Genomic DNA, 25,560 nt, shown 5'->3' on the forward strand with positions numbered 1-25,560 from the left:
GCATATCAGTATTTATATTTCTGTTGAGGGGCCAGGTTGTTGATGCACTGTATCATCACAATCTGTAGGCATGACACTGGCTTGGTACTATTTTCTAATCTTCCATTGTATTTGGTCTTTATCGCTTTAATATAATTATATTTTCACTCCACACTGTCTCCATCCCTTCCTGTGGTCTTTATTAAGCTGCAAATGATATGTGCTTTTATGGTTTGATTCATTTCTTTAAACAACACTGTCAAAAAAAGAGAGATTCGCAGATAACATTCAGATACAATGAGCTGACTTTAATCACACATGTCAAAATATGACTTAGGTAAATGTAGCAGGAAATGTTTTATTATGATTATGATTTTAAGTCATTATACTGATAAATTATGAGCAGCATTTTACCAGGAAGTGAAAGTTGCATGTTGTTTGTCGGCCAATTTACCTACAACTGTGATAGCGTAGCATTTTATTTTTTATTTTTTTTCTAAAACTTAGTAGTATAAAATGGAAAAACATTATATTAGCATGACGTCTACTCTGGAACTTTTTGTGTTTGTGAAGTCGTGTGTGACAAAATTACAATACACTGTATTAGCTTACCACACACCAGTCATCTCTGTCAAAACTCTCCATTAACGAGAACACAAGAGGTTAATTTATATGTTTCAGAGTTTACTCAAGAAGACACAACACCATTCGAAGGCATCATGTGCTAGTTTTGGCTAATGGTTCGCTAGCTAAAGAGTTAGATGGTTGATGGTTTGCTTAACAGCAATATTTGACAGAAAATGTCAAGTTCACGCACGATTTGTGTCACAGAAATGTTTTTCGTGAGTACACCTTCAGCTTTTACCAAAGATAATTTTCAGCAAAGCAGCTTGGTTACGGTCACTAATTAGCCACACTGGTAAACCAGTTAAGGGGATTTCAATGAGGGTTATCCATTTTAAAGCATATATGAAGGTAACTTACTTAACGATTACTAGAGTGGATAGTTAATGTTGTGCAAAAGCCGTGGTCCCAGTTATATAATTTATAAAAAATCTTAATCTTTAAAAAGAGCTAAGTTTAATGATGCTAATTGACTGATGTTGGCTGACATTGGTCACACTGGTCAGTGTAGCTAGATGCTATGTGGGTTACGTTTAATTTTATTAGCTAATGATAAGAGTCTGACAAACTGCAAACTACACTAATACGTTATTGATTGATTTATGCTGATTTATTTTTCCATTTTAGTGTCTAAATGTGGAATTTAAAAAAAAAATAAAAAAATACAACAATGGTGTGGTCTGTTACTGAGCACTTAAAGCAGGTGATATTGAGGGAGAAACGGGAACAGGGACGTGAAAATCATTTGCACACATCCCCCAAGTTCCTGATTGCAACGACAAAGAATTGTGGTCGGTTTAAGTGCGGCCTAATTGAATAATAGTGATATCAGCGAACGAGGGGGAGTGCAGAGTGATTTACCGCACAGAGAAGCGTGCTTATCTCTCCCAGTGTCCCATGCAGGAAACACTGGGATGTCACCAGGCAGATTAAAAGCTTGGCACAGCTGATACGCAGTGCTCAAAATGGATGGGGTGGGGACCTCTGACTGCTGTGCGAGGGGTTTTGGAGGGGAGGGGAGAGGCGGCGGCGCGACCTTATGAGTCCTGTTTGGCAGGGATTCATTCAAAATCTGGGAATTCCACTGGAAGTTGGGTGGGGAAAACTCAAGCAACATCATGTCACTTGAAAAGAATTTTGAATAGTAAGCACATTTTTGTCTCAACATTTGCCAGGCTACATTTTTTTGGTGTGCGCTAAATGCTCCCCGAAGGAAAACTGGAATGCATCAACATTATTTTGCGCATGTTTTAAATTTCTAGAGGAATAAAATTGTGATTCCAGGTGCGAGAAATGTTAAAAGGGAGCTCGTATTTTGCAGGATCAGCTGCCTGGCTTTTAATTGAAGCGAATGTTTTTGGTCACAGTGCAGCTGTATCACTTATAATTGAATTCCCTGGCAGCTGCAATGCTAGGAATTTTAACCAGTTCTATGGGCTAGTTTTATTTTACATGACACTACAAAGGCTAAACCTGGCTTGACATCAGAACGAACCGTTGTTATTTTCTGTGCGGCCACCAATGTGTTTCGGGCCTTTAAAAGCAGGAGCTGACTGAGACTCTTTGCCTCCTGAATTGAGGCAATATGTACAGACTGAAGAGAGGTGTTTGATGGGAACACGGGGAGAGAGATCTGGAGGAGCAGCTGCATAGAGGACACTGGGCCAAATATAGAAAGGGGACAAGGGCCAAAACATATCACACATTTTTTCCCATTAACAGCATAGGTTTGAATCTAACGTGGCGCCAATTAGTTGCAGTATAGGAGCAAGCGTTTAAAAATAGAGCATGGCGAGGGCGGCAATAGACCCGGAACGCAGAGACAGACGTCTCTGTCATGGCGGCGTGTGATTTTACATGTATTCATGTGAAGGAAAAATAACAGCATTCATATCACCAGCTGGTTTGTTCTGACTCTGTGACGTGGAGGGCTATGTGACAAATGGAGCTCCAGACATTTGTTGCCGTTACCTGTCATGCCGCATTGAGTGCAGGGCCTCGTCTCGAGTCTATTTTCAGTCCGATTCAGGTATGTTTGGCAGGATCCGCGCCGCTCTATCAGTGTGACCGGCCGCTTTTACCCTCTCGGCTTCGGCATTTGCTCGTCTCTTATCTCTGCTGCGGAGGGCCGGCATGAGGGGCACGCAGGCTTCGGGGGCCTACCTGTTTACGCTGAGGGCTTCCTCCGCTGTTTCCCCTCCCCGGCTTCCTTTGAAGGATTTTTCACATTTTTGTGCTCGCTGTTGTTTTGGGAACAGGTCACGGGCTCGGATCATGGGAGCCTCCTGCGGCATTCCTGAACCTCTGTCTCGTCTGGCTCGGCGGGAATTCTTTCCTACGCCGCATATCGTCTGTTTCATGCACACCTGAGATATTTTTACAGCCGTAAACTAGTGTGACAGCGTGTCATCACTTTATCTTTTTATACTGAGCTGAAACCTGATAACTTTTGTATATTCCTTTGATTCCTTCACTGTAGCCTCAGGTTTACTGTGGAATGAAGTCATCCCATGTGCACTAATCCCGTTCACTACAGAAATAGACTTGGTTCAGTCCGGTTTTGGTAACTGTTACGTAACTCGTGATAGTTCGTGGTTTAGGATATATGCGAGCAGCTAATACCCCCCCAGTAATAAGGTTCAAGCTAATCTACTAGAGTCCACTACGCTTCTAAACTTAATTGTATTTCTAGGACAAATTCTATTTTGTTGTATGCATAGTACATTTTAGGAAAGATAAGCGTTTGTCTGCTGTTATAATGGTATTTTAAACATTCTTATTTTACACCAGTCTGCAGTGTATGTGTTCATGTCACACAGGGTCAAAGCAAATATCCAAAAACACAACTAATCTGTGAAATGAAATAAAACATAACTGATTTCTCATTATTTAGATGAAAGAAAGGGAACGTTTACACCTTTCATGCTTTTCATTGAGGGTCAAGAGAAGGGAGAGCCCCTTAATCCTCATTACCTTAAGATGTCCCCAATGAGATTACAACCTTGCACGAATATTGTGGTCAAGTGGTCACCAGTGGTTACCATCTGCTGCCACTAGCGCAGAGACCCCCCTCACATTTTAGCCCATGCGACTTCCTATTTTAGTCTTAAACGGGAGAAGATCACCACAAACAAAAATGTTTTAAGCACTTCTAATTTTGCCAAGAGGTTAGAAATAATAATAATAATAGTATTAATAATGATAATACACTGCCACTGAAATTATATTTTCAAAAATACATGCATAAAACATATAATACATTCGTAGGACATTGCTTCAACCTCCTATCGCAGCTCCACCTGCATCTATTCGACACACCTTTCTGAAGAGGATTTTCAAGCACTTGCGGTGGAGATTAACTCGGAGAAAAGATTAGGCAAATTAACCGTGATGTGTCTCCCGAAATAACCGGTTACTGTGCAGTTAGCTCTCCGGCCGTCATGATGTAGAGCATGGAATAACATTTTATGGCTCCTTTCAAAACAATTGGGATGTTTGCGATGCCGCTGAAGGTGAGTCCCAGTTCAGAATCCGGCAGTTGTGTTATTTGTTTGCTAGCTGTGGTTTGTTGAACTTGTTTGCAACCTTGACGAATAATGTGTTTAAAGCGACATATGGTCATAAAATCTTCATTAGATTTTCTGATATTTCTGATTCTGATAAATTACTACAAATATATTGTGCTGGAAATGTACCCACAAAAAAAAAAGGAAAATCATGATGGTTTGTTGAAGGGTAGTACTAATACTGCTACTGTGACTAATTATACTACTAGTGCTTTTATCGATTCACAAATGTAAATATGACACATATTGGCAAAGAAAGTGCATCTAATAATATCAGTTTTAAATTGAAAGGTTGTTATTTTATTTTATTTTATTTTATAGATTTAAAATGTCTAGAAAAATCAGTTAAGTGGTTTTAAGTTTAAACATAATTTACTTTCAGAGAAACAATAATTACATGTGGTACAAAATTGTTCTATTACAGTTCATGCATGCTCAGATAAATAGAATTATCTCGATGGCTTGTTGTGCTCTGTTGTGTTGTTAAAACTCGGGTAATTAAGTCACCTGATCGGTTTTCCCAGAAGATAGGTCATGTTACCTGATGGCCGTGAGTAATGAAGTAAACAACATATGCTGGCAAGGCGTCATTAAGTCGTTTACACGTCGCGTTTTATTTAGATTACCTTGAACTGATGTTGTGCTGTTTGGGTTTTGAGCCACGTGCAAAAATAGTTAGCTCCCAAACATATTTAATTGACAATACATCCACGGCGTAGTTGCAAAAATGGAAAAGACAAGGTCAGTGAGCCAAGAAAAAATGTCTGATTAGTCAGGAACTTTATTTTTAATCCCCCACAGTAGGAAATATATAAAACAAGTGTTCTTGCTAATCGTCTAATCCTTTACTTTTCTTTGTCTTGCCTTGCAGCCAGTCGACAATGATGCATGAGACAGGGCTTCGAAGGCTCCTCCCTGACCAGTTATCGGGGAGTGGGCACACTTTTGGCACCACGCGCCACCCAAGCATCAATGACCCCATCCTATCGAAGAGGGTCTGCTTCTACAAAAGTGGGGATCCGCAGTTCAGTGGCCTGCGCCTGGTCATCAACAGTCGCACCTTTAAAACCTTCGACGCACTCCTGGACAGTCTTTCTAAAAAGGTTCCCCTGCCATTTGGTGTTAGGAATATTACGACTCCTCGGGGGGTTCACGCAATCTGCACACTGGATGAACTTGAGGATGGAAAATCCTACATCTGCTCCGACAGCCGTAGAGTAAAACCCATCAATCTGGCCCTGGCCAGGAAAAAGCTGCCACCCTGGTACAATGCCAGACCCGTTACTTCTCATCGTCGCCGGACTGTGCGGCAAGCCGCGTTTTTCCCGGGCTGGAGCATCCACAAGCAGAAGCCGGTGGTCGTGCGCACGCCCAAGAAACTGCTGGTTTTCCGCAATGGGGACCCCACTGTAAGACACACTGTGGTGCTTCACAAAAAGACTACGCCGAGCTATGAGTCTATCCTGGAGTACATCTCAGAGCTGATGCAGTTCCACGTGGTGAAATTATACACTCCAGAGGGCAGACGTGTGAGTGTTCCCCTCTATCACAACAACACAATTCATTGTTGAAAATTTTTATTTTACAGGCACAGGAGAACAACATAATAATAGACACATCTTTACAAATACAACAAAACTCTTGCCCTTTTGCACAGATATCATTGTCATTACTGGCCGATAGAGCAGTGACTTAACCCTGGCATGAAATAAACGTCACATGAGGAGAGAAAGTGTTAAGCTTCTTTAGCAACTCTAACACCCAGGAAGGCATTCTGGGATACTGGAGTGTAAGGCCTTACGTCAGGGATCTATTTAAAAGATAAATAAGAACACACCGCGTTTATAATTGTCATACATTTACATTAATGTAAATCAAGGTTAATAATGATATATTTTTTTTATGTTGAAATATTTATTGTCTCACTGTATAAAAGGGAATAATTTATTTATTTCTTTTGTCTGCTGCAGGTTGACGGTCTTCCAGGTCTGATATTGTGCTCTGGGACTGTAGTGGCCGTAGGCAGGGAGCCTTTCAGACCTGCAACCTACAGTGCAGAGACATCGCCAGCTCCCAAATGGCTGCATACAAACCGAATGGGTCTCAAGAGACAAAAGGATATGAATCGTAAGTTTACCTACATAACTAAATTTTTAACTAGATTAACTAGACTTGTAACAATCGTAGTGTTTTATATTTAGATGATGGTAACAGAGTTGTGACAGATAACTACATTGGTATGACACACATATTGTGTGCACGGTAATCCAACTGCTCTCATGGGATAAGGCTTGGAAAGTGCTGAGGCAGTAATATTGTACATAATACCATAGATGGCCTACTTTCACTGCAACAAGGCCACTGAGCCGCAGCAGTATCCTACTAACTTTCTTTTTTTTTCTCTTCTCTCTCCATGCATTCAAACTGCCCCCAACCATCTCCATCTTCTTCATGTTTTTTTTTGTCTTTTTTGAACCTGACCCTCTCAAAAGGTAAAAAGAAGTCACTATCATTTTCGTCAAAGTCAAGGAATTTCTCCCCGTCATCTGAGAGGTTCATTGTCAATCAGATTCACAACACCATCGCGGGGAGTTTATGTGACGTACCCTGTGACCTCAGTAACTCAGCTGAGTTGGAGTCCCGTCGTATACTGGAGTCAGTAGCAGAAACAGAAGGTGGCGCCGGCTTTTGCGATGGAGATGAAAGGCGGAGCACGACGCTGCCGAATGAGGACGACATCGAGAAGTCCTTTCGGGTTAATCAGGACGGCAGCATGACGGTTGAGATGAAAGTACGGCTGACACTTAAAGAGGAGGAAACCATCCATTGGACGACCACCTTGACACGCTCAAGTGTAGCCAATCAGCTTAATGCGACCTGCTTACCGGAGCTTGAGGCAGGGCAGGAGATCTGTTCACCTGAATCAAACTCACTGGATCTACAAAGCCCTGCTGCGTCCATTGACTTCAACAAGGACAAAACCAGAGACGACAATGATGATGATCCACCATCGCTGGGCAATGGAGCTTTCAGTGAAAGTGGTAATGAAGAGGATGATATCAAAAACCATTCAGATGTGTTGTCTCCAAGGAGAGCTCCAACCCCTGGACACAAACAACTGACCAACAATGAGCAGAGCAGCACTAAGCCAGTACCCAAACCAAGGAGATTTGAATCTACAGAGAGCAGCAGCAGGAACATCTCTTCATTCAAGTCAGCAGAAATGACGGAATTTTTGCAGATTGAATCCAGTGGAGAGGAGATCGCTGAAACAGTCGTACACATTTACGAACAGCAGACTTGTCAAGACAATTTCCTCGCCAACGTTTGTGCACACAGCATGTCTGCTTCTGGAATTACTTTTGGAAGGCCAGCTACTTCAGAGACTGGTCATCTCTCCTCAAACAATGAATTTGACACAGAGCACTGGAGGCCATCAACTGCCTCTGAGTCCATTAGTATCTGGAGGACAGAGAGCATGTCATTAACATCGGATTTAAACTTGCCACCGATGAAAACTGGTGCACTTCAAACAACTACTAGAAAATTCCAAGCGAAGCCCCAGCAAATAAACCTCAGTAAACACGGGATGGTCTCCTCAAAACCCAAGGCGGTTAAACATCTCGGCAAAAAGCAAGAGGTGATTTCTGGGGGAGCAACCAAGACTCCAAAGAAAGCAAAAACTTTCTCCAGCGCTGGGTTCCTTAAGAGAATATATGGAAACAAATCCAAATCAACTAAAAGTATTAAAAAGCTTAAAAAAAGACCAACTCAAAATGGGGATGGGGGTGTTACAAAACACAGATTAGAACAATCAGATGACACAACACATAGCATGGTCAAAAACCCAAATATACCATCAGCACTGACAGAGCATATGAGCGAAAGAGTTTCTTTTGAAACAAGCAGGATGAGTGTTTCTCCCAGTGGGTTTAGCCAACCACGGGGAATACTGACACGGCAGACGTCAATGCATACGGAAAAAAAGGGCAAACATGAGTCCTATGTTACCAATAAATACATAGAGAACTGGCTGGAGCAAGCCCACTTCAACCCTAAAACTGAAAACAGCAGGTGTGGAGATTCTGAAAATAAGCAAGAAGTTAAGTGTTGGGAGGAAACATCAAAAATCGAAACATGCCAAGCCTCCGAACCACCACCAGAAGCTTTGTTGACAACAACTGTCAAACTGAGAGTCCGGTCTTTTGAAAGTCAATCATCATCAAGTCAGTCAGCGGAGACCGCCTGTCAGCCAGTTGCTCATAATGGCAACAGTAAGATATTAGCTCCAAGAAATATAGAAGAAATGAATCCTCTCTCAAATGGTATCTGTCCCAAAATAATTCCACCAACTAAGACTTCTACAGAAATGCCATCAGGTGGGGAAGTTAAAAATAAATCAACCCCAGTCAAAATCTTGTTTCAAAAGGCAACACCTTCCAATACACTTTCAATGGAGATGGAGCTACCACTACCTCCACCACCTGCTGAAAACACAGAGCTACCAAACCCAGAATACTGCATGGATGTAATGTCATTGGCAAGCAGCCCATCATATAGAATCTCATCACTGACCGGTCAAGAAACAGATAATAATGTATCCGTCAGTCCTACATCAGACAAAACTATGTCACCAACTGAAGACACAAAGGGAGTAACATCTGTTCACACTGACATTCCTTCTACGCTGAATGAGGCACCATTATCAAGAATTCCATCCATTAAAAGGGCCCCTTTGGTCAGTAATCTGTCTCTTGAAAGGAAAATGTCTCTCAGAAAGGCCTGTGTGGATGAATATACTTTAAGTAATGATGCCACTTCAGAGTTGAAGACATTATCTACTCCTATGAACAGTGTTGCTGATGTTGTGCCAGCGAATTCACCACGACCCATCAAAGCAGAACCAGAAGAGACACAGGAATCAGTCTTAGATCCTATCAGCAAGAAGTTATGTTGTACTTCTGTATCCCCTACTAGTTTAACATCTGAGGAGAGAGTGTCATCAGCAAGCATTTCATCAAGCGAAGCTTCAATGCCAAGCGATCTCCCACTTAAAGACGTGAAAATCAGTAAAACACCATTTTTAACTCAAAAAGAGGCATCGTCGCCTAAAACTGTTGTGAAAAAAGCAAAGCTAATCAGCAGTCCATCTCCAGAGAGGAAATTTAGTAACAAGAAAATTTCTTTTGACCTCCCAAATAGCTCTCCGAAGTTATCATCAGTGCATACACACTCTCCGGATAAAACAATATCTCCAAATTTTGGAAAACAAAAAAATGCAACACCAAATGCTAGCCCTTCTACTGAGAGAAAGCACGGGCTCTATAAACCAAAACTGCAAAAGACACCATCTCCATATTCTCACTCTCTGGACATGGCGTCACCACCTGTCAGACACAAGTCAAATAGAAAGCCGCTCTCCAGAAACCTCTCCACAGACAACCCATCGGAGCTGACAAATAAAACACAAAGGACAACACCATCACAAAATAGAATTCACCAAACACAGCCGGTAAAAACGACATCTGAACCGGGGAAAACGTTGGCCTCTGACACTTTAATGCCTTTGGAAGCTGATGAAAGTAATGAAAATAAGGTTGTAGGAGCAGATCAACACAAGTCCATCACATATATGCAAACAATACCACAGCCATTAAACGATGCAAACCAGCCCAACATGAAACCTGTTCTTGAGAAGATTTGCTACTCAATCAAGTCAATCAGACAAATAACTCAGAACAAACGGCCATCATGTCTGGAGAGGTCCAACAGCTTACCCGACTTCTCCTCTCATGTGGCTTCAACGTTTGGCTCCTCATCTAAAGCTCTTCTTGCTTTCTTGTCAGTCATGACCCTAAAGGAAGGCCTAACTTCCTTAAATATGAATGAACTGAATGCAAACAATGTCAGCTGTGCAGAGGCTTTGAAAATGATCGATTCTCTCAGAGAAATTGCGTGCATTGAGGATTCCCACAAGCTGAAAACTAGCTTGTCAGATTTGCAACAATCAGCCTCGAAACAGCTTCTGCAAAGTTGGAAGGGCTTTCAGGAACTCAGTGACAGGTGCAAAAGTCGAAGCTCATTGTCTGACAGTTCAGAGCAAGAACTCAATACCAAGGCGGGTTCAGACTGTGGCATTGAAGAAAATGTTATTGATGAGATCATGGATGACCTTGATGTACCGGAAAAGCTCAAGGAAGAATTGGCTTCGTTTTCGGCGGCAGTCATAAGTGACAATGTAGAAAAGAGGTCTGCCAAGATCACTGATAGAAGTGAGCGGTCACCAGAAGAAAACAGTGGCGAAAACACAAAGCACTTCTCCATAAACGATAGTGTCAATGTCCAGGAAGTTATACAAGATGATAAAGCTGCTGGTGATGTGAGGTCAATAATTAAAAAATTCTCTGACGTGACGTCTAAACAGAATGAAGCTGTGACCAAGTGTCAAAGAGGTACACCCAGTTATAAACAAATTCCAGAAGAAAGGCAGCTTTACACTACACTGCTTGAACAGGAGGATGGAGAGAGCTTGCAGACATGTAAGGATGCAATACATCAAGACTGGGAACGTAGGCAGAGTGAGGACAGCTCGAGTATCCCTGAGGATGAGTGCATCCATGATGATAACGCAGCTTCACAGGAGGAAAGGCAGAAGATGTCAAGTGCCAATAAAGATTTAGGACTAAAAGAGAAACAATTTGCATCCAGCTCAGAGGAAGGTCATCAGCATAGCTCAGAAGAGGAAGAACCTGAAGTAGCATGGGAGGAGAGCGAAAAGAAGAGAGGTGACGGTGAAGACTTGTCAATGTCTCAAAGTCTCTCCGAGGAAGAAAAGGACGACGGACCACGACCTAACTACTATGTGGAATTGAATGTAAAAGGGGAGAAAAGTGTGTCCAACTCAGAGGAAGAGCAATCAGAGGTTGAAAGTAAGGAGCCATGCGACAAAGATGACTCATCATGTCTGTCCGAGACTCAGAGACAAGTGACTCAAGCATGCAGTATGGGACTGAATGTCAGCGTTGATGAAAGCACAGGAAATTCAGATGCCGATGAGCAATGTTCAGAGGAAGAGCCACCAGAGGATGAACGTAAGGAACTGCAAGCTATTGTTGAGGAAAATCTGTCTGGCGATGACGGAGAACAGGACGACATGGAGGAGGAACACCTTTCAGATGATGAGGGACAAAATTGTAAAGGGTTTAGTGTTTTGACAGAGGAAGCAGGTGGAGAAAAGGTTAGCTCAGAAGATGAAGACATTCCTGCTGTACAACACGTAGCAGAAGGTTTTAGATATAATGCAGAGGAAGATAGTGGGAATGATCACAACAGCTGTGAAGAACACGTGGATGAAGAGCAACCAAGGGTCGAACATGCACACATCAGCCTCTCAGTTGAAGAAGATGATTATGAAAAAGAGACGAGCTCGGAAGAGGAGCGATGCAACAACCAAAGGAGTCCACAAATTCAGGAATCTCCTGCTCTGGCAACACAGTCTACAGCCACCACATGTGAAAAGTCTGTGGTGAAGCCAAAGCATCAGTCTGAAGAAATAATATCACAAACTGTCGCAGAGAGAATACTTCTTCTTCAAAAACAAGTTGCTGACATCCAGAAAAGAAAAGATACAACGAAAAGTCCGACAATAACACGTCTCTCACAAAGAGATAACTCTTTAGAGTCAGATGTGGAAGATTCCCCTTCTGATTCGCCTACATCTCAGATGGCCCCCAGCACCCAATCGGCTCCTCAGTCGTCGCTGTCTTTCAGCTATGACTCCAGCGGTGTTATAACCAAAGAGCCTGAAGGCAGAGTCAGATCCATCAGGGAAATGTTCTTAGCAAAGTCTGGCGCACATGCCCAGCAAAGTCGTTTCCCGGGCCAAAGCACACCGCAGCTGTCCGAGCTAAGAGCCGAAACATCAGTTAGTGGAGGGTATCAGTCTCAGACTTCAAGCGAGCTGTCCAGTGGCGAAGATGACACCGCACGGAAATCCATCACCAAAGGCTTTGTTAGGAGGGCAATCGAAAGGCTTTATGGCAAGAGAGACGCTTGTCCTGACGAGGAATCCGGTGAAAGGCCTCCATTGGAGCCAAAGCAGAAGAAAAATGAACATTCGAGCATTTTCTCTCCATTCCACGCGGCCCGAACCAAGGCAATGTCTGAATTTTCTTACTTCAGTTCCTCTAATGCACTGGACACCTTAAGCGAAGCGACAAGATGCATCGCTTTTAATGCACAAGTCGGGCCTGGGGACAGTGTTCCCATTGATAGTGGACGATGGCTCCTCAGAGAGAACACAGTGATCAGGAAGTCAGTCTCAGATCCAGTAGGAATAAACAAAGCCTTCACAGACGCTCCTCATGGCGAAGAAATATGTAAGGACACAAAGGAGAACGTTCCATATTCTCTCTTCAGTACAAATTCTGAAGTGGAAGACAAGGCCAAGACATGTTCCAAAAAATGCACTTACTTTTCTTTGCCCCACGCTAGCGAGTCAGACGTATGTCAGGATGACCTGAGCACAGGTAGCAAGAGCAGCATGAATGGTGACAGCATCGTGGAAGCAAAGGACAACTCAGAGGACACCAAAACGTGGGTAGAGAGGAACGGCATGCTGCCAAGCATTCCCGACTTTAAGTTGACGGATAACAAAGTGTACCCTCTTCCACCTGATGGCGAGGTGGTGGTGCTGCAGCCTGGGAAAGGCCAAGGCGTAGTTAACAGAAGGATCCAGGAACCTGATGTGTTGGACATACTGTACAATTTCTGTGGTCAGCATTGTCCCATATTGTAAGGCGAATTAAGAATCTGAATAAGAGTCACTGTTGGGCTTCAGTAGAATATATCTTCTTTGGTGCCTACATTTTGACGTTGCCATAGTCTTGGCGTATAACACTATCAACTCGTGAACTCACCGAAGCTGAATGTGAGCTTGTGCTACCGTTGGTTGGTTTAAGCTCCGTGTTCAGTGTAAAAATAGGGAACGTTTATTTAAAAGACTTGATTGTGTTTTTTGCCACGCACACTCCTGAGCAGCTCTTTTCTACTTATAGGTTGCCTGTCAACACAGTAAGCACCCAGAGCATTACGGTAATCTCATTTTAAACTTCTTTAAACCGATCAAGTCCCCGCAGATGTCAGGCAACAAGGCCAATCCCGAACGCAACGAGGGTCAGTCCATGACCACGGCTCAGTCAAAAATGGTGCCGTTTGTTTTCTTCCAGTCAAAAAAGCAACACAGCATGAACCAATTTGTGTACCGATTAAAGAAATGAACAATTAATTATGTTGTATAATGTATATCGGTTGTCTACAGTGTAAATAAGTCAATAATCATATGTAAACACATATTTAACCTTTTATTTATCATTAGAACAAACTGTTGTATGGTTTACAAAGTGGCAGCTGTTTTTTGTCTTTTTAAATTGATGTGTAAGAATAAAAGCGTGTGTTTACAACTGTTATCTTTTTTTATTGTTTCTACAATAAATTCCAAATCATCTTTTGAGTTTTATCCACAAATCGAGACGACTCGTACCAGTAAGAGTCAAACGGCCAAGGTGGACGGTGCGTTAAAAGACACCTCAGGAGTCTGAGCGCCGTTGTTTTCTCTTGCTGATTAGCATCAGATGCCTGAGGAGGAGCGGAGACCTCTGTTTTCTCACTCTCCGTTGGAGGAAGCATTCATGTTGTTCTAAGGTTGTTTTGTTTCTCAGAAGTTGCCATCGAGCTGGCCCGTGTTGTGACAGGAGCGTCGAGGAATGCGCCGAGAGGGGGGCTGTTTACATCTGCAACTGCATAGAGAAAACACGACCGCCGGACTATTCCCACCATTTAAAAATATTGCACATTATAGGATCGGTCCTGCGAATGGCGTATCAAAACAATGCAAGGTGTTAATCTTTCTGCACCGCTCCAGCGTCCACTAGATGGCATCAGCCAACAGCACAACAAAATACTCCCACCTGCAGCCAAAATGTTTTATCGTTTATTTAAATAAATATTTACATAACAGCTTCGTATAAATCAAATTTCTTTTCCTCACACGACACGTCTTTCTAAAAGCTTCAACAAGGAGAAAGAAGAAAATAAGAGATGGATTACAAAGATGCAGTTAATCTGTGTGTTAAGAGAGGCACAGGTTCACCTGAACCCCTCGCGTTGATCAAGACTTTGCTCATCTTTCATTAGAAATCTTGTTATAGTATGCATAAATCTACATGATAATTTGATATACATATAAATTCTAAGGAATAGGAGGATGACACTACGCTAAATTAAAATAATAATAATAATAAAAAAAAAATGTTGCACACTGCTTAGAGTGACGTACGGCTTCAAATGTGTAAAAGAAAAGAAATCAACATCTTAAGTCAAACATTATTCATTCAGGCACAAACAAAAGCCTCTGTGAAATTAAAAGACACCACTCATACAGTATAGGCTACAATGCCCCGCTAAACGGTGTACAGTATATATGGCTCGGCTTGGAAAACGTTTCAGGCAAGGTGATCGAAGTAGAGAACACGATTAATGCCCGAGCTACAGTTCTAACCCACATCTCTTCACACCCTTGAAATGAGTCGTGATGGTTCGTTTGAAATATTACAACTAAAAGGACACTGAAATTAGCCCGTTAAAAGGTGAAAATTTAAAAATTAAACATTAACCGCTCGATACAACAATATAAATTCCTTTCAGAATGACCAACAACGCTTTAAAACAACTCAAGTTGATGGCAGAGTCACTGTCAACAGGAAAGAGGGACCCTAAATGTATCATAGTGTTACGACAGAGCATAGAAAACAGAACAAACCGCTGTGGCTTTACGTTACGCTCCTCAGGAATTTCAAAATAAACAATGAAATGCTTTTCTATTGCTGTCAGGTCATGCTTGTAACCTCCATCCTTCTAATAAAACCGAATATTGACTTAAAAATGAATAAAGAAAATAATTCTTCAAAATACTATGCAGGGAGGGTTTAAAGGGTGAATTACCATTTGTTTAAACAACACTTTGTTGTTTTAATCCTGAGATTTAAACCAATGTGTTACCTCTCCAAGGAGTCAATTTACAGTTTTTTTTTGTTGTTGTTGTTTTTAAACACGTGAAGATTCAGTGTCAGACACGATTTGGTGAGCGTGGGTCTCACTGGACAGTGAGCGTCTCGCGCGAATCCGTCGTCGTTTTTTTTCCCCCCCGAACGCCGTCATACCGCTTTAGCTTCGGACTGGGAGGAGCGCGTCCCGCTCACAAAGTTATAAACCAAAAACTGAGAAGTGCCGAAATACTGCGTGGCGAAGAGCTTTCCGTCGGGTGTGGGGTCTGAAAACGCGATCTCGTCTTTGCTCAGGTATGAACCGTATATGAAGTTGTTCCTGCGCAGGATGAGAGAAAAGAAAGCGTTAGCGTTTTTCTTTTTATTTTATTTTGTTGAAACAACGTCGGCAGTTTGCAGGCGCTCTGACCTGAGGCACTCGAGCATACGTGAGGCGATGCCCTGGCGTCTCATCATGTTGACGACCCAGATGCGGCTGATGCCACAGATGGCCGGCTCTGGTGTTGTGGAGCAGCACCAGGCTCTCTGACGTTCAAACATCACCTTCTCTCCCTCCGAGCCCTCTGGTACGGGCTCCTCTATCACCCTGTACCCCTGTAGACATCCACAGAACTCAGTGCACTGCAACCAACAATTACTCACAGATCAAGACACACTACAACTCGTCCTACCTCTTGTATGTGCTCCGCTATGAGACATCCAGCCACTTTCTTATCATTAGAGATGAAGAGGAAGGTTTTGGTCTTAGAGGGACACTTGGTCTCCACCTGCTGGAAGCCGAGGTCATTGTCCACCATCTCCCGGATCTCCTCAACCTGAGGGGTGGACATTGTACAGTATTTTACAGAGACACAATATGCTGATGGTAGCTCGACATCGCAAATATCTAATATTGTGATAAAGATGTTTAACTGTACATTCTGACTCTGCAACCATACCTTCTTCAAAGCGTATTTGGGATCATCTGGCAGGACAAGAATGATTTTCCCATCAGGATATTCTGCCAGAATCCTCTCCTTTTTCCATCCCTGAGAGAAGGTAAAATGTTTTATTTTTTTGCTTCCTGATTAAGTGCTTGTGTTCTTTATATCACGCCGACAAATATCCATACTTTTTTTTTTTTTTACATTGTGGTTCTGCTTTTGCTTTAAACTAGAAGTAAACAGAAACACAATACAGTTCCACAGAAATCACTCACATAGGCTGCACAGTGTGTGGATCTGATGCAAAAATTCATAGCTTCATTCATACAGTTTTACCCCATCTGTTCAAGTGTTGTAATATGCAGTTATATCATAAAAACAATTATCTATTTATTGCCACAAATGTCTGCGCTAACAGTCTCGAAGCAAACGACATATTAGGCAAGACAAACACGAGACTTCCTCTCACCACATATTTGACAGCACTGATGAACTGGTTGTGAAAGAGCAAATGCTGCGATTCGTCCTCAGGGTTGGCAGCGGAGTACAGCATCCCACACACGCTGCAGGCCACGGCCCCGAAATGCTTCTGGCCCGCGTCCTGTGGGACGGCACCGATTTTTAATCAGACATGAAAGAAGTCGGTTTCTTCAGTGGCCAGACGCAAAAACACGGTGAAAGCGTTACAATATCGATCTAACAGAACGGGAGTTTCACTCACGATAATAGTCTGGGTGCCATCTTTGTCAGCCTCCTTTAGTTTCTTGACTTCTTTTTGCAGGCAGGCATCGGAGAGGGGAGCCCCGCCGTCGTGATGCTTCGCTGCTCCGCTGTGATTAAAACACACATTTGATTATTACTAGATTCAAAAATGAAATAAAAAAGAAAGACAGTAAAATAACTTAGGAGGCACTTCTTACTCTTGACCGAGCCTTTCTGATGGCTTCTCCATTGCTGTGACCGTTTCTTTTTTAATCTCTGGAGAAGGTTCCTCAGTAGCGACTGTAAGAGAAAGTTACACATTTTACAAAGCTGCGCTCTGGTATATAAAGTTATGAAAGCTGTTGAGCCAAACAATGATAAAATCAACGACAGTTAATGGTAAAATACATACTACAGAACCGTGTTTACTTTGATTTTGTTATTTATCTGTTCAAATGAGGATAAATTGTTACTGAATCCACCCGGCATTTTGTAATGTGACAGCTTGATACCTGCAGGCTTTTCTTCACACTGCTGCGCGCCATCACACACTTTCAAGCTCTCCTCAGGGGGAAGGGAAACAGCAGGAACTGATGAAAGTGGCTCAGCTGTTTTCTGTTTAGGAGAGAGAGAGGCAACATCAACAGTGTATTCGCAAAGTTGCTTTGACATATTTTGGGAAAAAAATATTTTAGTCTTACCTTGTATTTGCCGTCTTCCCCTGATGGAGGATTTGGTGGTTTCTGTTGCACTAAAGAGATGTCATTGGAAGCAGCAGGCCTCATCTCAGTTTTGGCTGCAACAGCAGGCCTAGCTGCTGTTGTTGGAGTAGACTGCTTCAACGGTGCTGCGTTTGCACCAGCTGTCTTTACTTGGGATGAGGCAGAAGCAGCAGGCTTGGACTGGCTCGTAGCTGAAACAGCTTTAGGCTGCGGCGCAGTCGAGACAGGAGACTTCAACGGAGCACTGGCTGATGAAACAGGCCTTGTCGAAGTTGCAAGTGTACCTGAGGCCTTTGACTGGACGGTTGTCGCAACAGTAGGTTTTGACAGTGCTGGCTTTGACTGAGCCGGAGCTGCAGCGCCGGGCTTTGACTGACCTGAGATCTGTCCAGCGGGTGTGGTCTGAGCTTTGAGTCGGGCCTGGTTGGCGAGCTGTGGTGAACCTGTGGGTTTAGACTGAGATGCGAGGTTTGAGGGAACGCCGGGGCGAGCTGATTGCTGGAGACCCGACTGGTTACTTGGCTTCGTCGGTTTAATTGGTAATGGGTCGTCATCTAGTTCGAAGTCATCAGGGGAGTACTTGGGCCTGGGTTTGTACGGCTTGTACTCAACTTCAACGTTGAGTTTTTGAGCATTAAGCCCGTTGGGCATGGGGGGAGGCTTTGCCGGCAGGGTCCTTTTTGCCGCTGACCTGGTTACTTTTGGGGCAGGCGCCGGAGCAGCTGCAGCTTTCAGTGTTTGAGCCTTACTTTGCCTTGTACTTCTACGGACCTCTGTATTAGAAGGTTCAGTTTTACTGGCTTCAGTTTTAGCAGCTTCGGCCTTCCTGGGCTCAGTTTTGGAGGTTTCCGCTTTAGTGGGTTCAGTTTTGGGGATTCCAGTCTCAGTTGACTCAGCCTTAACAGTTTCCACTTTGGGAGTCTCGGTCTTGGGTGTAGAAGGTTTGCTAGCTGTAGCAGGACTTGGAGGGGATGTCTTTAATGGACTGGGTGCAGGTGGAGGAGTTGTCGTGGCAGGGCTCACCGATGTAGCCAAAGGTGGTTGCCAATCAATGTCTGAAAACATCTGATTTGCTTGGTCGGACTTTAACTTCTTAACACGCGCCCAAGACATTTTCTCTCTCTGCAGCTCCACCTGTCTTAGTCTTTGATATCGAGTTAGCTTCTTTTTCTCGTGAGCTTTCAGGGGCACTGAAACCTGTGTGATGAAGAAACGTCTCTTCTGAGGCTCTGCAGCAGGCTTGGTTTTGGATGAATCTGCCGTCGGGAGCTGGGCGGCCGATGCTTCCTCAGCAGGGGTGACTGAAGAAGAGCACTCCTCTGGTCCAGCAGGGGTGGCAACACCAACCATGTCTGCATCTTGTGTGCTAACGGGTGGATGTTCCTTCTTGTTGGCTTCACTTTTGGACGCTGCCGCTGCCGCCGCCGCTTGTTTTTCTTCCTCTATCCTCTTCAACAGCATGCTGTCTGTGGCAATGTCCTCGGCGATCTCCTGGCACAGGGCTAAGAGGTTCAGCTGCTGTCTGTTTGCTGTCCTCTTAGCTGCAGCAGCCTTCTGCTCAGCCAGGGCTGCAAGGCGAGCTTTGGTTCTTGCTTGTGTATTCATTTCTTGTTTCTTGGGTTTCTGTGCCTCTTGTTCCTTCTTTTCCTCTTCGGTCTTTACAGTAGTGCTGTTTTGCTTGATGTTGGTCGCATTACTGTCATCTTTGTTTTTTACTTTTTCTTCAGACTTTTTGGGAAGACCTAGCTCAGGTGTTTCCTGTGGTTTTTCTATTATTGTAACGCCGCTGTCTTCTTCATTCTCTTCCTCTGCAACTACAATCTCGTGGCCAATCTCTATATCCTCCAGAATCTGCACTTCTTCTAGGTTCAAATTTCCTTCGGCATTCTCCATCACCACTTCATTACAGTCCTTATTTGTGCCTTGAGCTTTAAGGTTCGTCTCCTCCATATTTGAGATACTAATATCCTTTATTCCAGATGTGGACTGCTGGTCAGAATTCTGAGTAACCTGAATTCCTTCCTCTAAAGCTGAAATATTTATCTTATTCTCCTGGTCACCTGAGCTATTTTCTGTGGCATCTTCAACCACATCAGTTGCTTCGTGTTGCTGTACTTCTGCTTCAAGACATACAGTTTGTTGGGAACCATTTAAAATCTTTTCATTTTCCACTTCTCTCATCACCACATCGTCTGGACTAACTTCCTCTGACATAGAGGCCGACAGACCTGATTCGGCTGCAGCTTGAGTGACGATATCAAAGGGGATTTCGCTCTCTGGGACTGGTTCTAAAATCACAAAATCCTCAGATGCAGATTGAGTGTCAGTTGTAGGTGTTATCTCTGTGATATTTGTCACTTCCTGGAGTCCAGCATCCTCCTGCAGCTGTTCAGACAACTCCGTGGCAGGAACACACTCTGGAAAACCATTACTTTTACTTTTGTCAGTGGCATCTTCTGACCGGCCATCTGGCACGCTGATACCATCACCAGAACTTATCGATGCAAAGTCTTTCACATCCGCAGTGGGGTTACCCTGCTCCAGCTGTGCAGGCACAGGATTCTCTGGTACATCCATAGTTTGTAATTCCATCTCAACTGCTGTATGGCTGACTGAGACACCAACTTCTTTAATTTCTTTGTTTTCCATCCGTGACTCAACAATTTCTTTGTCATTTTCCTTGACAGAAAACTGCATATCCTCAGCTTCTGTGCTCTGCACGTCCAGTAAAGAAACACCGACATGATCCTCTGCTGCCGAAGAAACCTCTCTGCCGTCAATACTCTCTGGACTACTAATGGGTTCATACACTATCTGGTTTTCATGAACCTCCGACTGATTAGCTGTCTTAATCTGCTCTTCTGATGTCTGAATTACGAAATCACTGTCATCTGATTGGCCACAGACAAAAACAATTACCTCACTGCTTTCAGCTCCTTCTGCTTGTCCTTCAATATTACTGACAGACTTGTCAGCCTTGACCTCATTAATCACTTGGCTTCCCATTTCTCCTTCTAATGCAGTATCTGCCCTTTCTATTGATCCACTTATTACATCCATATCCCCTTGGACATCGTCAGCACCAGGCTCTGTCTGTCTGTCATTTTTGTTGTTTTCCAAATTAGTGATAGCAAGAGGCTTCTGAATCTCCTCTGATAAGGCCATGGTGTGTTGATTGATTTCCTCTGTCACATGGTTTTGCTGTTCTGCTACAGCTGCTGGATCAGAAGCCTCCTCTGGAGCTGAAGTAGTTTCAATATTAGTTGGAATCTCTTGGACATCAACACATTCAGAAGCATCCTCGACTTCATTTTGCTTACTCTCACAGCTCATCAAGTCTTTTTGAACATCACTGGCTGTACTTACTTCAGTGATGTCCTGACTTGACTGGTTTTGTATTTCCACATCAGGTCTTGAATCAGAAATCTCTTCTGATATTACTGTTGTCTGCACCTCCATCTCTACTTGATTCTCAGTAGTGCTGCAACATTCAACATTAACCTTATCGTTGTTTAAGTCACTTTCTGTATTGATGAAATCTTTTTGTATTTCAGTGTCTGTTGTGTCCTCACTGACATCAGGACCTCCCTGGTTTTGGATCTCTACTGTGGATGTGAGATTAGAAATCTCCTCCGGTATTTCGTTTGTCTGTATTTCCATTTCTGTTGCACCCTCTGTAGTGGTGACTGACTCAGTGGCAGCACTGTTTCCATTTTCGTTGCAATCATTTGAAGTAACATTTAACCGTTCTTCGACTTCCTCCGATATGTCGTTTGCAGGTTCATGGACTTCCTGGCTCTTCTCACTTGGAGTTTGAGCTGCAGATATAGAAACCTCAGATGTTGATTCAGCCTGTGTTTCCATTTCATTTTTATTCTCTGCCACTGTCACAGACTGTGTACATACATCTGTGGTATGTTCACAGACATCCTGGTTCTCTCGTGCTTCCACTGCAGGTGTTGTGTTAGAAATATCCTCCGAAGTCGTTGCGGTTTCTATATTCACCTCATTGTGGCTTTTCTCACTTTGTATTTCCTCTGAAGAGGCTGCTTGAGAAATCTCTGATGTTGATGTAACCTGTATTTCCATTCTGATTTGATTCTCTTTAACAGTTGCACCTTCAACAACCGTGTTATCTTGATGTTTCACAATGTGAAGATTTGCAGTCATCTGGTCTTGCTGAACCTGTTTAAATGTTTCATCTGCAGTATGTTTACTGGCGTCTTCGTTTTCCAGACTGTGCATTTCCACTACAGAGGCTTTGTTAGGACTCTCCTCTAATGTTTTAATCTGCAAAGCCACTTCTGTTTGGCTTTTTTGTATTTCCACCATCAGGTCTGGTTTTGAAATGTCCATTGTTGACTCCGTTTGTATTTCGATTGGACTCTCTGGTGCAGCCACAGTCTCTAAGTTCACTTTGTTGTCATTTTCTACCGTTGTGAGTTTTTCAACCTCATGATCCCCATGAAATTCAGTTGATACATCTGTGATGGGTTCATCGACCATCTGGCTCACCTGGCTGTGTATGTCGACTACTGGCATCATGTTACTGATTTCCTCAGTGGTGGCTGCTTTCAGTACATCCACCTCATTTTGATTCTTCGTAGCATCCATAAATTCAGCTTCTTCACTGCTCCTATGATTTGCAGTTCCAGCATCTTTTAGAACCTTGTCAGGTTTGCCTGTGCTGAGTTCACTGACTGGGCTTGCCTGGGTTTTCAATTCTGCTTTATCTGCTGGATTAGAAAACTCATGCATTTCCGTCTTGCTTTGACTCTCTGATCTACCATCACATTCAAATATTTGCATGTTTTCAGATCTATCAACTACGATAGGAACCTCAGTAGATATGACTGTAGTAGATTCACTGACTTTCTGGCTCTCCTGCATTTGCATTTCCTCAGTTTGTTCTGGATTAGAGATATTTGATATTGTTTCAGTCTGCGTCTCTATTTTTTCATGTCCATCAGTTCCACATTCAAGGTTCACTGTGCCGTCTATAATTTCACAATTTTCACCCACCTGATGCTCAGGAAGATTTGTAGATGTGTTTGTGGTAGGTCCAGAAACATCGTGAGTTTTCTGACTTTGTGTTTCCACTGTAACATCTTGATTAGAAATCTCTGATGTCACTGAAGTCATTATATCCATAGTGATTTGACTATTTTGAGTAACAGCACACTCAACACTTGTGTCCTTATCTTTTTCTGTGCTTGCAGACTCTTCTTTAGCTTCTACTGACATTTCCGCCGTGTTGTCATGAAGTTTGTGGGTCTCCTCATTTTGTATTTCCTCTTGCGGTGCTATTTGGCTCTCTGGAACTGTGAAACATTCAGAAAAGTCCTCTTTTTTATTTTCCTCAAGAACGGTCTCACAATCAGGTGTCAATATTTCCGTAGTGTTGTTAGTTGCTTGAGAGGTGTGGCTCAGTTGCACCTCAACAGTCTGGGTTGACTGGAAGTCAGCTTCAAGATTTTCCCCAGAATGTATTTTTGTGTTCACATCATCATGAATGCTGGTGACTATGTGTGGCGTGTCTATAGATTTGGATTTTTCTTCAAAAGTCACTTGAATTTTGACACTGAGGTCTGTTTGAGTCTCTGAATGGTCAGCAGACACAGATATAGACTGAGTTTCATCGATTTGACTCTCTGGATTACAGCTTTCTACCAGGATTTGTTGTGGCGTGGAATTTGCTTCGTTTGACGTTGCTAGTTCTGGTATAACATTACTGTCACTTGCAGAAACTCCCAGTGTGCCAGGCTCATCTTCACCAGTTTTACAATTTAAATGGAGTTCATTTCCATCAGAAACAAACTTTGTGTTCTCCTTAGTTTCAGGACACAGGTCTGCCTGACTTTCTGATTCACAAACCAAATGCATCGTTCCATCTGCTTGTTCTACACTTTTGCAACTTGTATTATCCTCTCCAAAAGACCTTAGTGTTTCTACCGACGATGCTTGCGTTTCATTATCTCCATCCTTTTGGCTTTGGATGGAATCAGCTTTATCCTTGTTTTCCTTTTTGTCATCCTCAAATGTGAAAGGGATTTCCGCAGTGTTGGGATCTAACAGTTCTCTAGGCGATGCTGGTGATTCGTTATCCACAGGCTTTTGGCTTTCTACATTGTGTAGTTCCTTGTGTTTACTGTCTTCAACAGCAGACTCAAATTTGGTGCCAATGTCAGTGCTTACAGAAATTGAGGTTTCTTTCGTCACCTCTTGTGTTGCATTAACGGATATTTCTTGTCCCTCTTGAGGTGTGAAAGATTCTTTTATCTCATCTTGATGAGTCTCACCCGTGCCTGGAACACTTAGCAAATCTGAGAATCTACCATAATCGTGGTCCATCTGTACAGGGCCCACGGGCGGGGATGGTAAACCCTGGCTCAACTCATTTGGATCAGAAGATGACTCTTCAGCTTTGCGCTTGGCTTTGTTCGAGTATTTCCTGATGCAGCGTGCCTTGTCTTCGTCATCCCTCTCTCTAAAGAAGTCAACTTTACTGTCATCGCTACTTAGCTCATCATCAGACTCCGTGGAGGCTGTTCGCTTCAGGGACGCGTTGGAGTTAGCTCTCTGTGTGGGAGCTTCTCCACAGGAGGCACTTGTGGCTTTCAGGAGCTTGGCTTTTTTGACAGGCGGGTCAGAGTCTGTTTTGCTGGAATCCTTAGGGGGGGAACTCTGTTTGGGTGACTTGGCAGGCTTATTCACCCCTTCCACTGACATTTTTTTCTTAGTCCGTGGGGCTACTTTCATTTCTCGCATATCTCCCGCTTTGATGGGCTGATTATTAGTAGCTGGTGCAGGGCTGGATGACAGAGCCTCTCCATCCTCATCCAACTTTCTCATCTTGGGCTGTGGCTCGTGAGGATCTGATTCGCTCTTTGGGGCTGGCATTCTGTGAAAATAATTAAATGCAGCAGTTAGCACAAGGACAGGAGTCATATATTTTTTTACTAGCACCATGCAGTTTCTTTTCCCTTTTAGTGAAAAAAAAAAAAAAGGAAAGGAAATCCTCCTGAGTAGAGAGCACAGCTTCAAATGCTGACACTCACATCATGCATCCGTACTTATATCCAACTTGTATTAAAATAGCATGAAATATAATCTATTTCCACATGTGTAACCTGCTTTACTACAAGCAACAAGGCAGGCTAACGACATAAACAGTGGCAAATCGTAGTTAAACTAGATGGCTAGCGAGTCACGCAATGTACAACGCATCCTTGCTCACTTACTTAACATCTATACAGGCAATTTATCTCATTGTGTAAAGGCGCACAATCACTGCTGTCACGGGGAGTCGAGCTCACAGTCGGAAATGGTCAGTTAGTTAGCTAAGAGTGGCTATCTGGGAGCCCACAGTGATGGGAGCTAACGCTAGCAGCAGCCAACTCGCAACAAATGAGCAAACCGAGACTCGCTGCTCCAAGTCCGCCTAAACAGCGACCGGACAGACCGAGCGGAGGGTCCACGGACCGGTCCTCACGACAATAATACCAGCGAAAAGACGAAAGCACGGCGTTCATTGGTGAAACTCACTTTGATGTTTTCTTTTTCCAACAACAGCTGTTTTTTTCCCTGTGAATAAAAATTAACTGTACTTCCGGAGAGAGGCGCCGGATGTGACGCAGCAGCAGTGGCACTGAAAATCGAGATTTTTTCTAATAAATGTTTTTTGTTTTTAATTTATTTTAACTTAAGTGTGAGAAACAGGCAGCTCACAGTGGTTTACGTGTTATTGTTAATTTTAATATATAAAAATGAATCACATTTTCGTGAAGTTTGATGTTGAAAATGCATCTCATAGGCACAATTTAAAAAAAAATCATCTGTGTAATATATGTTTTAAAGAGAATATAGAACAATAATTTCACAAGAGTTACAGATAAATGGGTAAAAATAGATTTTTTTTTTTCTTTAGTAAACTCTAATGAACATTGTAGTTGTTTCATGTCTGAGCTATATATGGATTTTA

At 43.0% G+C, this 25,560-nt stretch overlaps 2 protein-coding genes across 2 annotated transcripts; one reads left to right on the forward strand and one right to left on the reverse strand.

The window, feature by feature from the left end:
• The first annotated feature begins 3,994 nt into the window (after positions 1-3,994).
• On the forward strand, positions 3,995-13,636 carry LOC124995584 (oxygen-regulated protein 1-like). The gene is made up of 4 exons (XM_047568075.1): positions 3,995-4,115; positions 5,041-5,698; positions 6,140-6,296; positions 6,662-13,636. Exons 2-4 carry the CDS (start codon positions 5,051-5,053, stop codon positions 12,964-12,966), a joined length of 7,110 nt encoding a protein of 2,369 aa, XP_047424031.1. The 5' UTR covers positions 3,995-4,115; positions 5,041-5,050; the 3' UTR covers positions 12,967-13,636.
• A 502-nt stretch (positions 13,637-14,138) lies between these two features.
• On the reverse strand, positions 14,139-25,193 carry LOC124995583 (protein MLP1 homolog). The gene is made up of 10 exons (XM_047568074.1): positions 25,125-25,193; positions 17,559-24,480; positions 17,370-17,472; positions 17,076-17,157; positions 16,877-16,985; positions 16,625-16,756; positions 16,171-16,260; positions 15,904-16,047; positions 15,642-15,826; positions 14,139-15,551 (listed from the first exon to the last, which is right to left on the reverse strand). The coding sequence occupies exons 2-10, from the start codon at positions 24,477-24,479 to the stop codon at positions 15,383-15,385; spliced, it is 7,935 nt and encodes a 2,644-aa protein (XP_047424030.1). The 5' UTR covers position 24,480; positions 25,125-25,193; the 3' UTR covers positions 14,139-15,382.
• Between the last annotated feature and the right edge of the window lie 367 nt (positions 25,194-25,560).

Source organism: Mugil cephalus, chromosome 18 (genome assembly GCF_022458985.1).
Source record: "Mugil cephalus isolate CIBA_MC_2020 chromosome 18, CIBA_Mcephalus_1.1, whole genome shotgun sequence".
NCBI lineage: Eukaryota > Metazoa > Chordata > Actinopteri > Mugiliformes > Mugilidae > Mugil > Mugil cephalus.

What these genes read in the sequence shown, in the direction of transcription:
- LOC124995583 (XM_047568074.1), bottom strand. Translation starts at nt 24,479, where the DNA reads ATGCCAGCCCCAAAGAGCGAATCAGATCCTCACGAGCCACAGCCCAAG. An exon ending in ATGGCACCCAGACTATTATC is followed by an intron (nt 16,757 to 16,876) that starts GTGAGTGAAACT and finishes GCCGTCCCACAG; the next exon opens with GACGCGGGCCAGAAGCATTT. An exon ending in TAGCGGAGCACATACAAGAG is followed by an intron (nt 15,827 to 15,903) that starts GTAGGACGAGTT and finishes GGATGTCTACAG; the next exon opens with GGGTACAGGGTGATAGAGGA.
- LOC124995584 (XM_047568075.1), top strand. Translation starts at nt 5,051, where the DNA reads ATGATGCATGAGACAGGGCTTCGAAGGCTCCTCCCTGACCAGTTATCG. An exon ending in ACACTCCAGAGGGCAGACGT is followed by an intron (nt 5,699 to 6,139) that starts GTGAGTGTTCCC and finishes TGTCTGCTGCAG; the next exon opens with GTTGACGGTCTTCCAGGTCT. An exon ending in GAGACAAAAGGATATGAATC is followed by an intron (nt 6,297 to 6,661) that starts GTAAGTTTACCT and finishes CCCTCTCAAAAG; the next exon opens with GTAAAAAGAAGTCACTATCA.